A 17,118-nucleotide genomic window follows, 5' to 3' on the forward strand; every position below is an offset into this window, starting at 1 on the left:
TTAAACTTATCACATTCCCACTCAACTAACTCTTGGTGTGACATTGAAATCCCTGACCCAAAGTACATTTTGTGCCCTTGCCTTAGTCGTTGCTTCAAACGTTGTTCAACATGAAGGAGTACAGATTCATCAGTCAAGGGAGGATGGTACGTGGTAATCAGCAGGAGGTTGGAGTCAACAATCCGAATGGCCTCTTCCTGCACTGTGGAGATTCTACGATTCTATAATACGGGGTTACGGGGATAGGTTAGGGATCTGGGTGGGATGCTGTTTGGAGGGGTCAGTGCAGACTGTAGGGATTCCATTCTGAGATTCTCAGTTTCCTTGCCCTTGTTTAACCTGAAGCCATGAGACTTCATGGGACTCACAGACAATGTTGAGGACTCCCACGGCAAGTCCCTCCCAACTGTTCTGCCACCTCTACTGGGTCTGTCCTGCCAGTGAGACAGGACACATTCAAGGATGGTGATGGTGGTGTCTGGGACATTGTCTGTCAGGTATGATTCCATGAGTGTGACTATGGGAGGCTGTTGCTTGACTAGTCTGTCAGGCAGCTCTCCTAATTTTGGCACTAGTCCCCAGACGTTAGTAAGGAAGACTTTGCAGGGTTGACAGGGCTATTTTTGCCACTGCCTTTTCTGGTGCCTAGGCTGATGCCAGGTGGTCCACCTGGTTTCATTTGTTTGTTGAGACTTTGTATCAATCACTACTACTGAGGCCGCTTCAGGGGGTAATTGAGAATTTACCACATTGCTATGGGTCTGGAGTCACATGTAGGCCAGCTCAGGCAAAGATTGCATATTTCCAACCTTCCTTTCACATTCATGAGCCAGATAGATTTTTCCGCTAATTGACAATGGTTTCTTCAGTAGATTCTTAATTTCAGATTTTTTTACTGAATTTAAACTCCACCATCTGCTGTGGGGGATTTGAAGCCGGGTCCCCAGAGCATTAGCTGTCTAGTGATAATATTACTGGAGATGGCCAAGAAATTATTGGTCTTTGATGCTTTAAGAAATTGTAGGAATGTAATGGGAAAGATAAAAATATAGATTGGCTTTATTTATAAAGGAACACATAATTGTTAGCAGAATCAAAAAACATTAAAATCAAGGAAGGTAAAATCCTAAATCGGTATTTGCCTAAACCAGCTAGCCAAGTTTAGCAAAAGGCTCCTTGTTGTCCTGGATGAGAAAGCTGTTGCTTTCAGTCATTGATTGGTGACTAGTTTGCACATGGGGTCTACAGCCTGCTGTTCTACAGCAACCTTCTTTTCAGCTTGTACAATATATTTTGAGGTCCTTTAAGAACACATTGATCTTTAACATTAGAGTTTATCAATTAAACAATTAAAATTGTGAGGGATTGGTTCACTTGCTTCACACTAGAATCTGGCCAACTATAATCTTAAATTCCGAGTAGCTAGGGCATGTACTAGAAGCTGGTAAATTTCTTTTCCAAGATACAGATACAGGTGTTAATGTCATCACCATGACCTGACTGCACCTTTTTTAAAACCCGAGGTTTGAGCCAGGCAACATGCTGGGAAAACAAACCAGGGCCATGCAAATCTAGGCAAGTGTAAATAATCTATTGATTTCCTTGAGACATTGGATGCCCTGCCCCACAACGAAGACATAGGCCTTTCTGGCTCACTAGATTTCCCTTTCCAAGCTCACTAATCCACTTGCATCACACCAGGAACCGTTGTCCTTAGAGCCCAATGGCTACCTCTGTGCTATTCTATTTTAACACGCAACTGTGTCCTGTCAGTTCCCCAACTATTTTTGTTAGTCAATATTGTTCTATCGAGATCCAGCTATTAATACTCGCTTGAACCTTCTTGTTGATTTTTCTGAATGGACCAGCCACCAAGAGATCGCATTCCTTCCTGGCTGTAAACATCAGCTGAGATTTAAGCATTGTTGTTTAGAAAGACTACAAAGAGTTAATCATTTTAAGAACTCTGATATTGGATTTCTTTTGCACACAGTTAAGAAAACAAGAACAAAACCAGCGCACATAATGGATTACAAACATTTAAGTAGAACATTATGGCATTATGTACTCTTTTAAATTAGTATTGCTCAATATCAGAGGTTTTTAAGGTGTTTTCTCATGAGTTATATACAAGATCTCAGTTTTTCAGGAGGGGAATAGCCAACTTAGGTTTTTGGCCTGGACATTGGGTTAAGCCAGTGTTTGCAACACCACATCACCACTGACTCTAAGCACATATCAGGTCCAGATCCTCAGAATGTATCTCTAGCCCATTTTTATCTGTACCCTGTCTCGAGGTTGCTCTTGCACCTCAGCTTATAACATCAGTACTCAACAGTATTTAATTGCATTGACTTCTAATTTAGTCTGCATTTTCCAACTCTGACACATGTGGTGACATGTAGAAGATGTCTCAGTTTCAGCATAAGACAAAATTCAAAGAAATATTTGAACAATATTGTGATATCCTACTAATATCACTTTTTTAAAAATGGGTAAAAGGGAAGAGGTGACATCCATTGACATTACAGCCCAACTAAAAAACCTAGCCAGTAATGGAAATTTGAATTAACATTGTTTATAATTTCATAATTTTGCCTTGTGGTACAATACTCATAGCAAAATTAGGACTGAGATAACAGAAATTGGACAGTCAGCTTTTCGGCTCACTGCGGATGTTATAAATTACTCAAGACCAAGGAAGAGATATTCTTAGCTATTGATACTGATGTGAATTAAATGAGCTACCCATACTGTTCCTTGTCTGACAGACTATAAATAAGCATGGAATGCATGCCCTTGTGTTAAGGAGAACTTCCTCAGAAGAAAAACTATGCATTAAACGTGGCACATTAAACCAGCAAATCATTTAGTTGGAAAGGACTTTGTACTGAGTGGCCCTTTAAACAGTGCTGAGCTGACAATGTACTGCTAGTTTAGTCTGTTGTCTTCCATCAATTGATATTAATCAATAACTGGGCCTTTTGAGGATATGAAACAATTTTCTTCTGTGTTGATGCACTTCTTAAAGCTGCACATTGCTTCAATTGCAAGTAATTAACTGCAGAAAACCAAAAATCCGTTAAAGAATCCGTTTGATAAAACAGCAAGTTAGCCAAGTACAATATAGTGCACAAATAAACCGCAATCCTCCTTACAATATAACACAAGTTATGTCTGAATAATTGATTTAAATAGCAGATGTGAAAATTACATTACACATTGTTGACAAATTTATTCTTGCTTTATTTGTCCATGTTTTGCTGCACCAGTAGAATCCAGGAAGATCTCTTCCACATACTGTAAAAATGATTTAACAGTAAGTTTTAATTTAAATGGTGATGTTTCATATCTGATGGAAGAATGCATTTGATTTGCAACTATTTACTATATTAAAATGTCATTTTGCTTATCTCTTAAAATTTGATGCACAAGAACTCAGTAACAAACAACTTCCTTTAAAATGATTAAATGATAATTCTAGAAATATCTGACAACAAATAGCTAAATTTGTATGAAAAATAGGAGTTTCATTCTTGGTGAAAAATGACTTATTTATTGTTTTGCATATACTGATTTGACATACAATTTCAGCCATAGTATAGCACCACAAAAAGTGTGTAGAGATATTTTAGTTAGAGGGAATGATTCACAAACATGGGACATGGCTCGTACTTGTCCACAAGATCAATTGTGCCATCACAGTTGTCCCATTTGCAAGGCCTGGAAGTACACTATCCAAGTTCTTGTTGAAGGCAGTTTAAACGTACACAACTCCAATCTAGCCAGCTAATTCCTTCTGACAGACTGGGGTCAGAAACAACTTGACAATTTTAGTAGCATCGGGTGTCCAATCTTCATGTCAACAACTTGATAAAGAAAAGGGAATAAGAAGATTGGCAATAGTGGGTGTCTTGAAGTGAGCTGTTCTGCTAGTGGACAGAAGAAATTAGAATGACTAAATTATGTTGCCAATTCAAAGATTATTTACTGATTTTGCTACCACATCTTCAATGAGATGCAGAGTAGCTATCTTGCAGAGAACTGGTAATCACGGAGGGAGAATAGAAAGTAATGAGCCTGAGAAGATGCATAGTTGCATATAAATGATTATTGACCAGCATAGTATGAAGGTAGCTGCCAAATAAAAGTATAATTTTTGTAAGCAAATAACAGAGCTCAGGAGAAAAGAAGTGTAAATTGAAGGTTTTCTGCTGTAGGCAAAACTGGCAAGATTGGCCAAAAGCTTATTTTAGGGTCAGCATAAACTGCAGATACAAAGCTATATAGTGTCTATCAGACTTGAAGCGATCTGTCTCGAGTTGGCAATGACTCAGAAACACTATTCTCAAATTAAATCAAGAGACAAGTGTGGAGGGTACTGATTTCCCCATGTTGACCAGGAAAAAATATCACTCCTGTAGATCCTAATCTGGCAGTGCAGAGTAGAATGTCGCAGAAAACCCATTGCAAATTTGGTGAGAAGCAATGCAATACTTGAAAGACAAGTACCTCAAACATTAGCTTTGAATAATATCTGTGAAGGTCTATGAGCACTTAAGTACAGTTTGGTGTGATTATGAAATCTTCAATGTATTCTGCATGCTTTTGAGAGAAAATTGGACAAACTGTAAATGCATGGGCTCCTTGAAAAGAAACCAAACAATAAAACTAATTCAATAAAGCTCACTCAACTTTCTTTGTGTGAAATGTTTTTATGGACATATGAGTGAAAAGAAAACCAATGCATTATCTGTCTGGTGATGGTTAAATGCATAGCATCCTTCAACACTTGATCAAAAAAGTTTTTTTTAATCAAACTGATTTCATAGTGAAACTCAAGTTGTTAATTTAGGAGGACAAATTGTATAAACTGAGTTTATATTCTCTAGAGTTTTAGAATTTTGAGGAGGGATTATCAAACTCTTTAAAATGGCAAAGGGTTTCAATAGAGTATGTAGAGAGAAACTATTTCTTCTGGTGGAGAAGCCAGACCACGGGTGAATAATCTTGCAACTAAACTTTGCACTGCAATATAGATGTGCACTGAGTGAGTGATCATGCTTTGGCTGTGTAGGTGTGGGCTGTGAGTTTGTGATGCAAACTGTGAGAAATTGAGTGGGTGATCCATCCTCCATAATGTACCAAACGATAATGACCAAGCAGCACGCACAGTGAATGCAGTCATGTTGAAAGAAACAAATAATTTGGAAATTCTGTGCAGCAAATACTGTCCAAGGTACAGTCAAGTCTGTGAATTACTTAATAGGCACTGTTAGAGCTCAGAAAGCATTTTGCCACCCTTTGGGTATAAACCAGTACAAATGGATATCAATTCCTGGGCTTAACTGTTACTAGTTTGTTAAGGCAGCCCTCACCTTTAGTCGCTAGTGGCTGCTTGGAAGTCAAATTAATCTAATATCCAAAAAAGTTGCAGAATACTTTTACCAAGTAATGTAATGCCTTTACTTCACAGGTTTGTTTTTTTTTCCCCTGGAAGTGTTTACAATGACCTAAACCAATGGGCCTTCAAAGAAACTCTGGAGGTCAAAGAAGAAACATAATACCTTGCCTTAACAAATCTTCCTGAATGTAGAGCAAGAGAAAGCAGGAGTACTCCTCATGTTTCCACATTATTCCTGTGGAATAATCAGGAACAGTAACTGTGATTTATCGCCACCCACCGCTCTTATAATCTGTCGCCACAATTCACATTTTAAAAAGGATGTCAGCCAGTATCCAAGCTGGACAATTTTTTCATTCCCCTGACGAAGAAAATACCTCTGTGACCTGATCACAGACAGGGGCAAGGTTAGAAATAAATGGCCCCATTCTGGCCAGAGCCCCGATTATTGGGTCCTGATGTACACCCTTGACCTGGGTCCTGTTCACAGTACACAAGTCCCCTTCTTATCATGCAAGAAGTTCATTATCACGTAGTTGTCCTGTCCACTGATTAAGATTATGTGACAGTTGTTACATCTGCTTGCTATTCACTGGAAAAATGACAGCAAATAATTACTAAGCTTCTGTTCAAGTGTGGATGATTTTCAGGAGTGGCAATGCTTGTTTGCATTTTGTAAAAGATCTGCATGGTATGCATCAAATTATTTAGGGTGAACCCCGTGCATTGGCAGATTGATGCATATAAGTAGCTAGTTATAATAGTGATGACAGAGAATTATACTGCCACCAGGCACAATCCAAAGAGAAGGCTGAGGAGCAGTATTCCAGACCTCCAGCAACTACAGTTGAGAAGGTGAGTAGATGACTGCAACACAGTCTCCATTAACTAGGGCAAACACATAGTCCATGTAAGTTTTTTTTATTATCAACAATGTTTTGTGATGACAGGGCCCATTATCATGTGTTTATACTTGACAGTAGATGCCCTATTACCTATTACACAGCATCATGTGTATTCAATATATAAAAACATCACAACGTTTAACAGAGGCATCATTAAAACAAATGAACATTGGCGGTAAAGGAGAAACTCTTATGAAACATGACCAAAATCTGAGCATAAGATACTGTTTAAAGTGCATCTCCTGGAGGAGGAGAGGCTGGTCGAGGGGGGTTTCCAGAGTATGGGACAAAGGCAGATGAAGATGTAGTCACCAACGGTAGGGCGAAGGCAGAAAGTATACAAAAGATGCTGCAGTCAGAAAAGGTAACATTTTGGAAGAGGCTTGTATCAGAGCAAAAAGGTTATAAAGATTGTATTCTCAATGTTATAGAGAGAATTAAACACAAGGATGAGATTGTTACATTTGAGGCATTGGGGATTTGACCCAGTACAGGGTTAATGAATAGAAGAACGATGGGCAAGCAGAATTTAGTGTAGGTATAGACATCAGAATTTGAAATGAGCCAACTTTAATGCAGAAGGCTAGGGAACCATTAGATTAGCCATTGGAAGGTGACAAAGATGTTTATCGGCATTGGTACTATTATCTTGCATGATTAATAGTTGTTAAATATTCTGATTCAGCAACAGTACAAGATCCTTGTAAATGAGGCAGGGATCTCAGAGGCAACTATTAACTCTTCTGTCCATTTGAGAGTTAGCAGTTTTGCATTAGTGGCACTGTACATTGCCACCTCCTCAATAAGAAACTAAAAAAAATACTTTAAGTTATCCTGTATGACTTTCGGGGCTATGTTGTCCTTTTCATTTTGTTTTTGAATCTTGTGTGCTAAGTGTCGCCGCCTCCTGGACAGCAGCCATCTCTTAATTGCTCTCTAAAGCAGCACTTCTCATTCTTTTCCCATTGCAGTTATCTGCATTTTCTCAGTCAGCTGTAATATTTTTATTTGTGTCAGTGCACAAATTTATTATAGTATTTGTTTTGCTAAGATACTGCAAACATTCCAGCTCAGTGTTGATTGAGTGGCTTAGCTTATTGCTTTAATTAAGATGCTGCAGTATGAAATGTGTAGTTAGAGAACATGTGAAGGCAATTACAAAACCATGATACCTTAATGCCACGAGCTGGGATATTTGCTTGTCAATTTTAATTGTTGTAATTACATTTGCTTTCATAAATAAATCACACATTAGATTAGAAATGTTATAAGAAACATACCCATACTCATTAAAAAATGTTGCTTTTTCGCTTGTGTGGTCCTAGGAGCATGGTGGGCAGGTGAAATTAATATTCCTCTAAGGGACAAATCAATTGTATAATAATTAGCAAACTGTTCCTTAAAAGATCCTATTTGCTAGATTCTTTACACTGACTTTGCAAAACCAGCAATAAGTTATTTTCCGATATTTCATTGTGCCCTCATTAATACTCATATGCACAAATACTTCCTTTTCTCTCAGGCAAGATCCTATTTGAATTTGGTGAGAATATTTTATGTATTTTTGCTAACAACAGTGAAGTAGACCACAGCTTGATTAATTAATGAGAGGAATGATTTTAAAACTTGCAGGCTCATGTTGAAATTACTTCACGATTCCATCCCTTCGAATTTTTGTAATCTTCTTCAGACCCCTTCGTCCTGGACTCCAAATCATCCCAAATTTTAATTTTTCCATGCACCTGAATCAAGATGACCAGTGTGGCATGTTCTGAATTCCCTCCAAATACCTCTCTGCTTCTCTTTCCCTTTTTAAGGAATTCCATAAAACCTAACACTTTGAAGAAGTTTTCGGTTATCTGATTTCATTGGTAAAATTTTGTGTGTCCCACACTGGGAAGGTGGCACAAATCTGATATAAAATCAAGTATCATGACAGTGGTCCATGTAATCTGGTAATCATCTAACCTTGGGTAAATTGCAGCACTTAAGTGAAGATCACTAATAGCCATTTGACACCAATGCCTATGTTTATTAATCCATGTTATGCAGCAAGGCCACCAGGATTCACCAGGCAACTTTTTGTAGGTGGGGAGGGAGCCATCCCTTCTGTATGGGTACTCTATATGTAAAGGAAGCCCCATTTCATGGTATTGCAGCTTGATCCATTACCATTACCATTGGATGTTTGATTGCCCCATTCTCTTAAGCCTGATCTTCCAACACTCCACCTCATTGCAGCATGCTCAGACAGACCTGGCAGAGGTCCTCAACTTACTTTCTCATACTAACAATGGTGTTGAAACTGTTGGAGACTGCCTGCATTCTCCGCAACAGTCACCACACCCTGTGCTGTTGATGGAACTAGAGAACCGTCAGCCATGATTGGCTTGCAGCGTGTGGAGGGAGTACTTCCTCCCGAATGGGAGGGATGTCTCACCCTGAGTTAAATAGAGGCTTGTTCAGAGTGAAATCAGCTTGGAATGACTCAACCAAATACAGGAGGCTCTGGGCTGGAACCACAGCCTTCAAATAAAATCTTCTTAAGTTGTCTGGGACAATTACTAAATTAGCTATAATTAGGATCTCAATCTATCAGGGAAAATTACCCTTTGTCACAATGGAACTATTCTTCATGCAATGCCAATCAATCAATTTCTCTCTAACAGAAGAATAACAGGAGGGCTCTTGTGGTGAAATGGGTAGTGTCAGGAGGCTTAGCTTCAAGTGCTATGTGCTCCAGTGGAGTGCCAGAACATTGAAAGTATCGAGAAGGATAACAAGCCCCACTATCAATAGATTAGACTCATGCTCCGCACTCCTGACACATCCAGTTGTGAACAGTACTGCACAATTCGACAACTGGCTGGAGGAGAGGCTTGTCACAAATATCTCCTCAATGATGTCCACTACATCACTACAAAAACAATGGTAATCATCTTGCTAGTATTGCTATCAAGACTGATAATATTCCAACAATAGCAATGTAGTAATCCAGAACTAGCCAGGTCCCTGAACTAGTACTACAGCTACTAAAACAAACACTTAGCTACCTGATAAAATTGTCCAGGTATACCCTATCCACAAAAAAGTAGGACAAATCCCACCTGATCAATTATCACTATATTGGATTGTTCTTGGTTATCGAAGTGATGGAAAAGGCCATCAACTGTGTTCTTGCTTAGCTCAAAGACACTCAATTGGGGTTCTGCCAGGGCCATTCCATGCCTGACCTCATTAAAGCCTTGGTCCAATCATGGACAAGAGAGCTGAGCTCCAGAAGTGAGGGGAGAGTAACTGTCCTTTCCATTACGATATTTGACAGAGTATGGCATCAAAGAGCCCAGCTATTGAGTCAACATTAAGTGGGGAAAACACTTCAATGGTTGGAATCATGCTTAGATGGTTGAGGTAGTTAGAGGTCAATAATTTCAGTCCTGGGCGAAGAAGAGTTTCTCAGGGTAGCGGCCTAGACCAAATCATCTTCAGCTACTTTGATGAACGTCCTTCTATCAGATGGTCAGGAGTTCATACTTTTGCTGATGATTACAGTGTTTGGCACCTTTAATGATGCCTCACTTACTTGAGCAGTCTTTGTCCATATTCAGCAAAACCGGGACAACATCCATTCTTGGGTTGATAAGTGACAAGTAACATTTGCACCACATTAGCGCCAATCAGATAATCTAATTGTCAGTGGTATTACCATCACTGAATTCCCCACTACCAACATTCCAGGAGTCAATGTTAACCAAAAACTGAACTAATCCAGCCAAGTAAATACTGCGAATACAAGAACAGGTAGAAAATTAGAAATTCTGCGGTGGAGTAGCTCATCTCCCGACTCCCCAAACCACATAGAAGACACAAGTCAACAGTATAATGGAACACTGTCCAGTTGTCTTGATCAGGGCACCTTCAACTCAAGAGACAGGACACCATCCAGGCCTGTATGATTGGTACCCCTTCCATTGTCTTCATTATTCACTCCTCTCATCACCAGCGCACAGTGGCAGGTGGGTGTACCATCTACAAAATGCATTACAGTTACTCACCAAGACTCCAACAACAGCTTGCAACCTCTATCATCTAGGAGGATAAGGACAGCATATACATGGGAACACCATCAAGTGACACACCACCCTAACTTGGAACAGCACCATTGCCCTTCACTACTGTGGAGTCAAAATCCTGGAACTCACTTCCTACTAGCACAGTGGATGTCCCTACCCCCTGGGGGATGCAGCAGTTCAAGAATGCAGCTCTCTACCACCTTCTCCATGGAGATAGACTTAGCCAGATAGAGCCTCCACGCTTACTTCTTCAACCGTGAACCTAACCCTCCCTCTACTGACGCCTTCTCCCACTTCCAACACACCCCCTCCTCCTGGACATCACCCCAAAGCCTCCTACCCTCCCTCGACCTCTTCATCTCCAACTGCCGTCGAGACATCAATCGCCTCAACCTCTCCACCCCTCTCACCCACTCCAACCTCTCCCCCGCAGAACGTGCAACCCTCCGCTCCAATCCCAACCTCACCATAAAACCCGCGGACAAGGGAGGCGCAGTTGTAGTATGGCGCACTGACCTCTACATCGCCGAGGCCAGACGCCAACTCTCTGACACCTCCTCCTACCGCCCTCTTGATCGTGACCCCACCCCTGAGCACCAAACCATCATCTCCCAAACCATCCACAACCTCATCACCTCAGGTGACCTCCCACCCATGGCCTCCAACCTCATCGTTCCCCAACCTCGCACTGCCTGCATCTATCTCCTTCCCAAAATCCACAAACCTGAATGCCCTGGTCGACCCATTGTCTCCGCTTGCTCCTGCCCCACCGAACTGATCTCCAACTATCTGGACTCCATTTTCTCCCCCTTGGTCCAGGAATTCCCTACCTATGTCCGTGACACCACCCACGCCCTCCACTTCCTCCAGAACTTCCAATTCCCCGGTCCCCAACACCTCATCTTTACCATGGACGTCCAGTCCCTCTACACCTGCATTCCCCATGCAGATGGCCTAAAGGCCCTCCGCTTCTTCCTGTCCCGCAGGCCCGACCAGTCCCCCTCCACTGACACCCTCATCTGCTTGGCCGAACTCGTCCTCACCCTCAACAACTTCTCTTTCAATTCCTCCCACTTCCTACAGACAAAGGGGGTGGCCATGGGTACCCGCATGGGCCCAAGCTTCACCTGCCTCTTTGTAGGTTACGTGGAACAATCCCTCTTCCGTACCTACACCGGCCCTAAACCCCACCTCTTCCTCCATTACATTGATGACTGTATCGGCGCCGCCTCGTGCTCCCACGAGGAGCTTGAACAGTTCATCCACTTCACTAACACCTTCCACCCCAACCTTAAGTTTACCTGGACCATCTCTAACACCTTTCTCCCCTTCCTGGACCTCTCTGTCTCCATATCGGGCAACCACCGAGAAACCGATATTCATTTCAAGCCCACCGACTCCCACAGCTACCTGGAATACACCTCCTCCCACCCACTTTCCTGCAAAAATGCTATCCCCTATTCATAATTCCTTCGCCTCCGCTGCATCTGCTCCCAGGATGAGGCATTCCACTCCCGTGCATCTCAGTTGTCCTCGTTTTTCAAGGACCGTAACTTCCCCCCCTCAATGGTCGAGAACGCCCTCAACCATGTCTCCCACATCTCCCGCAACTCATCCCTCACACCCCATCCACGCAATAAGAACCAAAAAAGAATCCCCCTCGTCCTCACGTACCACCCTACCAACCTCTGGATCCAACGCATCATCCTCCGACACTTCCGCCACCTGCAATCCAACCCCACCAAAGACATCTTTCCCTCCCCACCCTTATCTGCTTTCCGGAGGGACAACTCTCTCCGTGACTCCCTTGTCCGCTCCACACTCCCCTCCAGCTCCACCACACCCGGCACTTTTCCCTGCAACCGCAGGAAGTGCTACACCTGCCCCCATACCTCCTCCCTCACCCCCATCCCAGGCCCCAAGAAGACTTTCCACATCAAACAGATGTTCACCTGCACATCTGCCGATGTGGTATACTGCATCCGCTGTACCCGGTGTGGCTTCCTCTACAATCGGGGAAACCAAGCGGAGGCTCGGGGACCGCTTTGCAGAACACCTACGCTCGGTTCGCAATAAACAACTGCACCTCCCAGTCGCGAACCATTTCAACTCCCCCTCCCATTCCTCAGACGACATGTCCATCCTGGGCCTCCTGCAGTGCCACAACGATGCCACCCGAAGGTTGCAGGAACAGCAACTCATATTCCGCTTGGGAACCCTGCAGCCCAATGGTATCAATGTGGATTTCACAAGCTTCAAAATCTCCCCTCCCGCTACCGCATCCCAAAACCAGTCCAGCTCGTCCCCGCCTCCCTAACCTGTTCTTCCTCCCACCTATCCCCTCCTCCCACCTCAAGCCGCACCCCCACCTCCTACCGACTAACCTCATCCCGCCCCCTTGACCTGTTCGTCCTCCCTGGACTGACCTATCCCCTCCCTAACTCCCCACCTACACTCACCTTTACTGGCCCCATCCCCGCCTCTTCGACCTGTTTGTTTCCTCTCCACCTATCCTCTCCTCTATCCATCTTCTATCCGCCTCCCACGCTCTCCCTATTTATTTCAGAACCCCCTTCCCCTCCCCCTTTTCTGATGAAGGGTCTAGGCCCGAAATGTCAGCCTTTCTGCTCCTATGATGCTGCTTGGCCTGCTGTGTTCATCCAGCCCTGCACCTTGTTGTCTTAGATCAGATGTGGTACTACCTAAGCCACTCTTAGTGATGGACATTAACATCCTTTACCCACAATCAATTCTATGCCCTTCCTTCAAGTGATATTTGAAATGGGGAATATTTATCCAAGGGCAAGCAGCAGGTGGTAATCAGCAGGAGGTTTTCTTGCTATGTTTGACCGGATACCATGAGACCTCATGGGGTCTGGGGTCAATGTTGAGGACTCCCATAGCATCTCTTTACTGACTGTATACCATTTTACTACCACCTCCAGTGACTCAGTCCTGCTGGTGGGACAGGACATTTCCAGGGATGGTGGTGACATCTATAGGGCATGATTCTGAGTACTACTTGTTTGGTTACTCTGTTGGACAGCCTTCACAATTTTAGCAAAAACCCCAAGATGTGGTCAACAGGGCAGTTTTTTTGACATTGTCTTTTCGGGTACCTGGGTTGATGCCAGGTGGATTGTCTAATTTCAATTCTTTCTTAGACTTTGTCAATTTCAGAGGGCAGTTGTGAGTCAACCACCGTTGCTTTGGGTCTGGAGTCAAATGCAGGTCAGACCAGGATGCAGGGCAGCAAATTATGTTCCCTAAAGGATAGTAGTAAAACGAATCGGATTTTACAACAAATCAACAATGGTTGCCATTAGACTAGATTTCTTTAATTCTTGAATTTTTTTAATGAATTAAAATTTCACCATCTGCCATGGTGGGATTCTGACCCATGTCCCTACAGCTTTAGTTTGGGGCTCTGGATTGCTGGTCCAGTGTCAATGCCATTTTGCCACTACCTGCCAAAATCATAGTATGAATGAAATTGTTATTGTAAATTTGGAATTGCTTATTGCTGTACTATTAGGACTTTTTATTCCCGGAAACTGTTACTTCGTCGTTACTACGGGACTATTGACCTTCAGGCAGTATGCCTGGTGTTTCGGCTATATACTTTTGGAATATAATAACACTTAGCTCACTTACTGAATCTTCTCTTTTCATTTTTGTTTTTATGTTCATTTGCTTATTAAAGAGCAAAGCAGGAATCCAGTTACTTGTCCATATGGGATAATAAATACTCAGGGGCCAGGAAGATCACAAAGGAATTTACCTGTGAATTACTGAAAACCTGTGTTAATGAAGATTTCTATTTACTACACCATCTACTAGATATAGATTCCAAAGCATTTGCTAACTAAATTAAAACTAAATTATTAAAAAATTTAAAATTAAATAAAATTATACAACTAATTATACAGTGGGCTTGTGCTTTGAAATTAAGTGAAATTATCCACTGACAATCAATTTACTTTGATATTTAACTACCATATATCTATAAACGTATTCTTTGACAGAAAATGTTACTCCAAGATTAAGACCACATTCCGAAAAAGATGCATCAATACAAAAGGTTAACCCTGAATCGGTTTCCACAGGTTTTGGCAGAACCACTGAGCTTTCTTTTTCCAGAAAATCCATTTTTAATTAAGACAGAGATAGTGGGAACTGCCGATGTTGGAGAATCTGAGATAACAAGGTGTAGAGCTGGATGAACACAGCAGGCCAAGCAGCATCAGAGGAGCAGGAAAGCTGACGTTTTGGTCTAGACCCTTCTTCAGAAGTGCTTTCTGTTTTCGTGAATGAACATAAATGCAGATTTTTCAAAGCACAGATACTTACCGCTGAGGCTCTTTCCTGTGCATCAATACTTGCTAGTAGATTTTGGACTCTCTCATGAATTCTGTCCCAGGCAGGGTGGCTCACTGGATCAAAATAAAACCTTTTGAGAAACAAAATACAATTTTAACAATGGCATTTACGGTACTTCCTGATCATTAAAACGAGTTAAATGTCCTAGTAGAATATATGATAGTTTTGTTTTTTCTTGCAATTTTTGTTATATTACATCAGTGTTACAGAATAGAGTTATCTTACCCTTCTACTGCGAAAGCAGAGACAATAGTTGGACGTTATACTTCGCCACTATCATGTTTAAAGTTGGGATGGCCCATTAAATGCAACACATGGCGTGTCCACAGCCTTCCTGCCTGTCTCCCCAAAATCCCTCTCCCCCACAACAACCTGTCTCAGTTTTCATAGGTTGGGGGAGGTGGGGGGGCTGAGAGCTGGGGTGAATACATTAGGCTGTCCATCCTCCACTCGCCCTTTGACCTACTGAGGCCCTTAAGGCGCCAAATAATACCCAACTAACTACCTAATCATACTCCCACCGCAACGTTATCTGTGGGGAGGCCCATGTCAAATGTGTAGCCTGCAGATTTGCAAGGCAGGCTGAGGTCATGCAAAGTATGCAGGGTACCTCCTTTGGGGGTACCTGGTGGCCATCAGAAGGACCTCCAACCCCAAGGTCATATCTGCCTCTTTAATCCCCCCAACCAGCCCCTCCAAACAGGTCTACCACCTACTTTACCCAGCTCACTGGGTCTGCCAGCATTCACTCACCAATACATCACAGGCCATCAGTTTCATCTCCAATACCACACCTTCACATGCCAGAGAGGATTTGCATGCAAGGCTTACTTTATTATGACGTTGGTGAGCATCATGGAGAAGCTGACAAGCAGACTGCTGAGCAGAAGTCAGGAATGTCTTGCCCATAAACTCTATGCAGCGGTAGCAAGGACTCCACGTCAGGTCCTTGTGCTTCTCAAGTCGGCAGGAAGATACAAATCTCTTCATGAGTGAGAAACAGAGGCTGCCTTCAGCATCTGGGGTCTACTCCAAAGGGAGTTCCTAGATGTGGGCAATACTTCCTCAGCCCCTCTACCAGTAACACCAGTGCTCCTAGTAGCTGTGATGACAGCAAAAGTTCTGTACCTATGTAGTAACCTCACAACATGTCGGTCCTCAGGGGCCACATGAAAGCTGGCCAAAGTCGTTTGTAGCTAAAAAGCAGCCCTATCAGCAACTTGTCTCCGTATCAACTACAAGCACCATGGGATCACAAAATAGAAGTGTGCATAAGATATTCATGAATGGTATCTAGCTGTGCTCAAAACATAAAAACATCAAAACATAAAATGTAGATGTTGAGCTGCTCAGTAAGGTTACATATACTGTTGGACCTCCTTCCAATTTGTGCTCTGCTTTGCAAATTCATTACAGCATAGTTCCCTCAGTGGACTGGAAGTGATTTAATATGCTGCATGCAGTCAAGTATTCAGCTACAGCGAACACACCTGGGCACTGGGTGACAGAGTGCAGAATGAAAGAAATGACGGTATGACTGCTTAAACATTAGGCTGCTGTGTCCCAAATAATCATTGGCATATCTCACTGTGCCTTGGCTACGGTCCACATCCTTCATCATGCAATATCTGGTCATTAGCATCCTCATTATTGCATTCCATGATCCTCATTGTTCAACATCTTTCTTCTCTGCTAGGTTATGAGATGCACAGCAAACCACCAAGATACTCTCATTGAGACGTACCAAAAGAAGCCACCAAATTGAAGCACATAAAATCACAACTTCTGCAGATCTATTGCCTGCTCATTGGGTCTTTGGGTTGACCTTTGCCAAATATTGTGCCTCTGTTCTACATCCTTTAATAGGCTCCTCACATCAAAAAGTGGTCATGTATCTAAAGTGAATCAGTATATATCACTAAAAACACAAGTGGGTCATTCGTAGATATGTATCACAGCCACTTCCCAAAAATTTAAGAAGACCTGCTGTTAAAGAAAGTCATCACTGGTCTGTGAGAGCTCTAACGGCTGGATAATAACTGATTAATATGTTTGTAATTGATCATACCCAGGATGTAGGGCAATCCAGTGATGGCTCTGAATTCAATGCACCTCTCCACCTCACCGTCTAGTACGATAGACCAAAAGGTCCCATGCTTTCTTGAAGCACCTCTTTGATGCAATGATATGTGTAGGATCACACAGTCTACAGCATATCTGTAGTGGATCAACGAGGATGGCCCTCAGGTTGCTGATATGCCATCATTTGTGCTCAGACCCCTCTTTCTCTCAGCTGTAACCTCCTTTGCAGCAGGGTCCCTAAAGTCTAGCCAGATGAGGACTATGGTAGACAGCA

At 42.5% G+C, this 17,118-nt stretch overlaps 1 protein-coding gene across 1 annotated transcript in view; it reads right to left on the reverse strand.

Moving 5' to 3' along the window:
• Window positions 1–2,802: 2,802 nt before the first annotated feature.
• Window positions 2,803–17,118, reverse strand: part of LOC109910925 (spermatogenesis-associated protein 6-like) — a 66,468-nt gene continuing 52,152 nt past the window's right edge. Inside the window, exons 11-13 of the mRNA XM_048619942.1 lie at window positions 14,733–14,832; window positions 7,590–7,666; window positions 2,803–3,300 (exon numbers count right to left, since the gene is read on the reverse strand). Of these exons, the coding sequence (XP_048475899.1) occupies window positions 7,631–7,666; window positions 14,733–14,832 (136 nt within the window). The 3' untranslated portion in view covers window positions 2,803–3,300; window positions 7,590–7,630. The remainder of the gene's footprint in view (window positions 3,301–7,589; window positions 7,667–14,732; window positions 14,833–17,118) is intronic.

Source organism: Rhincodon typus, chromosome 3 (assembly GCF_021869965.1).
Source record: "Rhincodon typus isolate 14 chromosome 3, sRhiTyp1.1, whole genome shotgun sequence".
NCBI lineage: Eukaryota > Metazoa > Chordata > Chondrichthyes > Orectolobiformes > Rhincodontidae > Rhincodon > Rhincodon typus.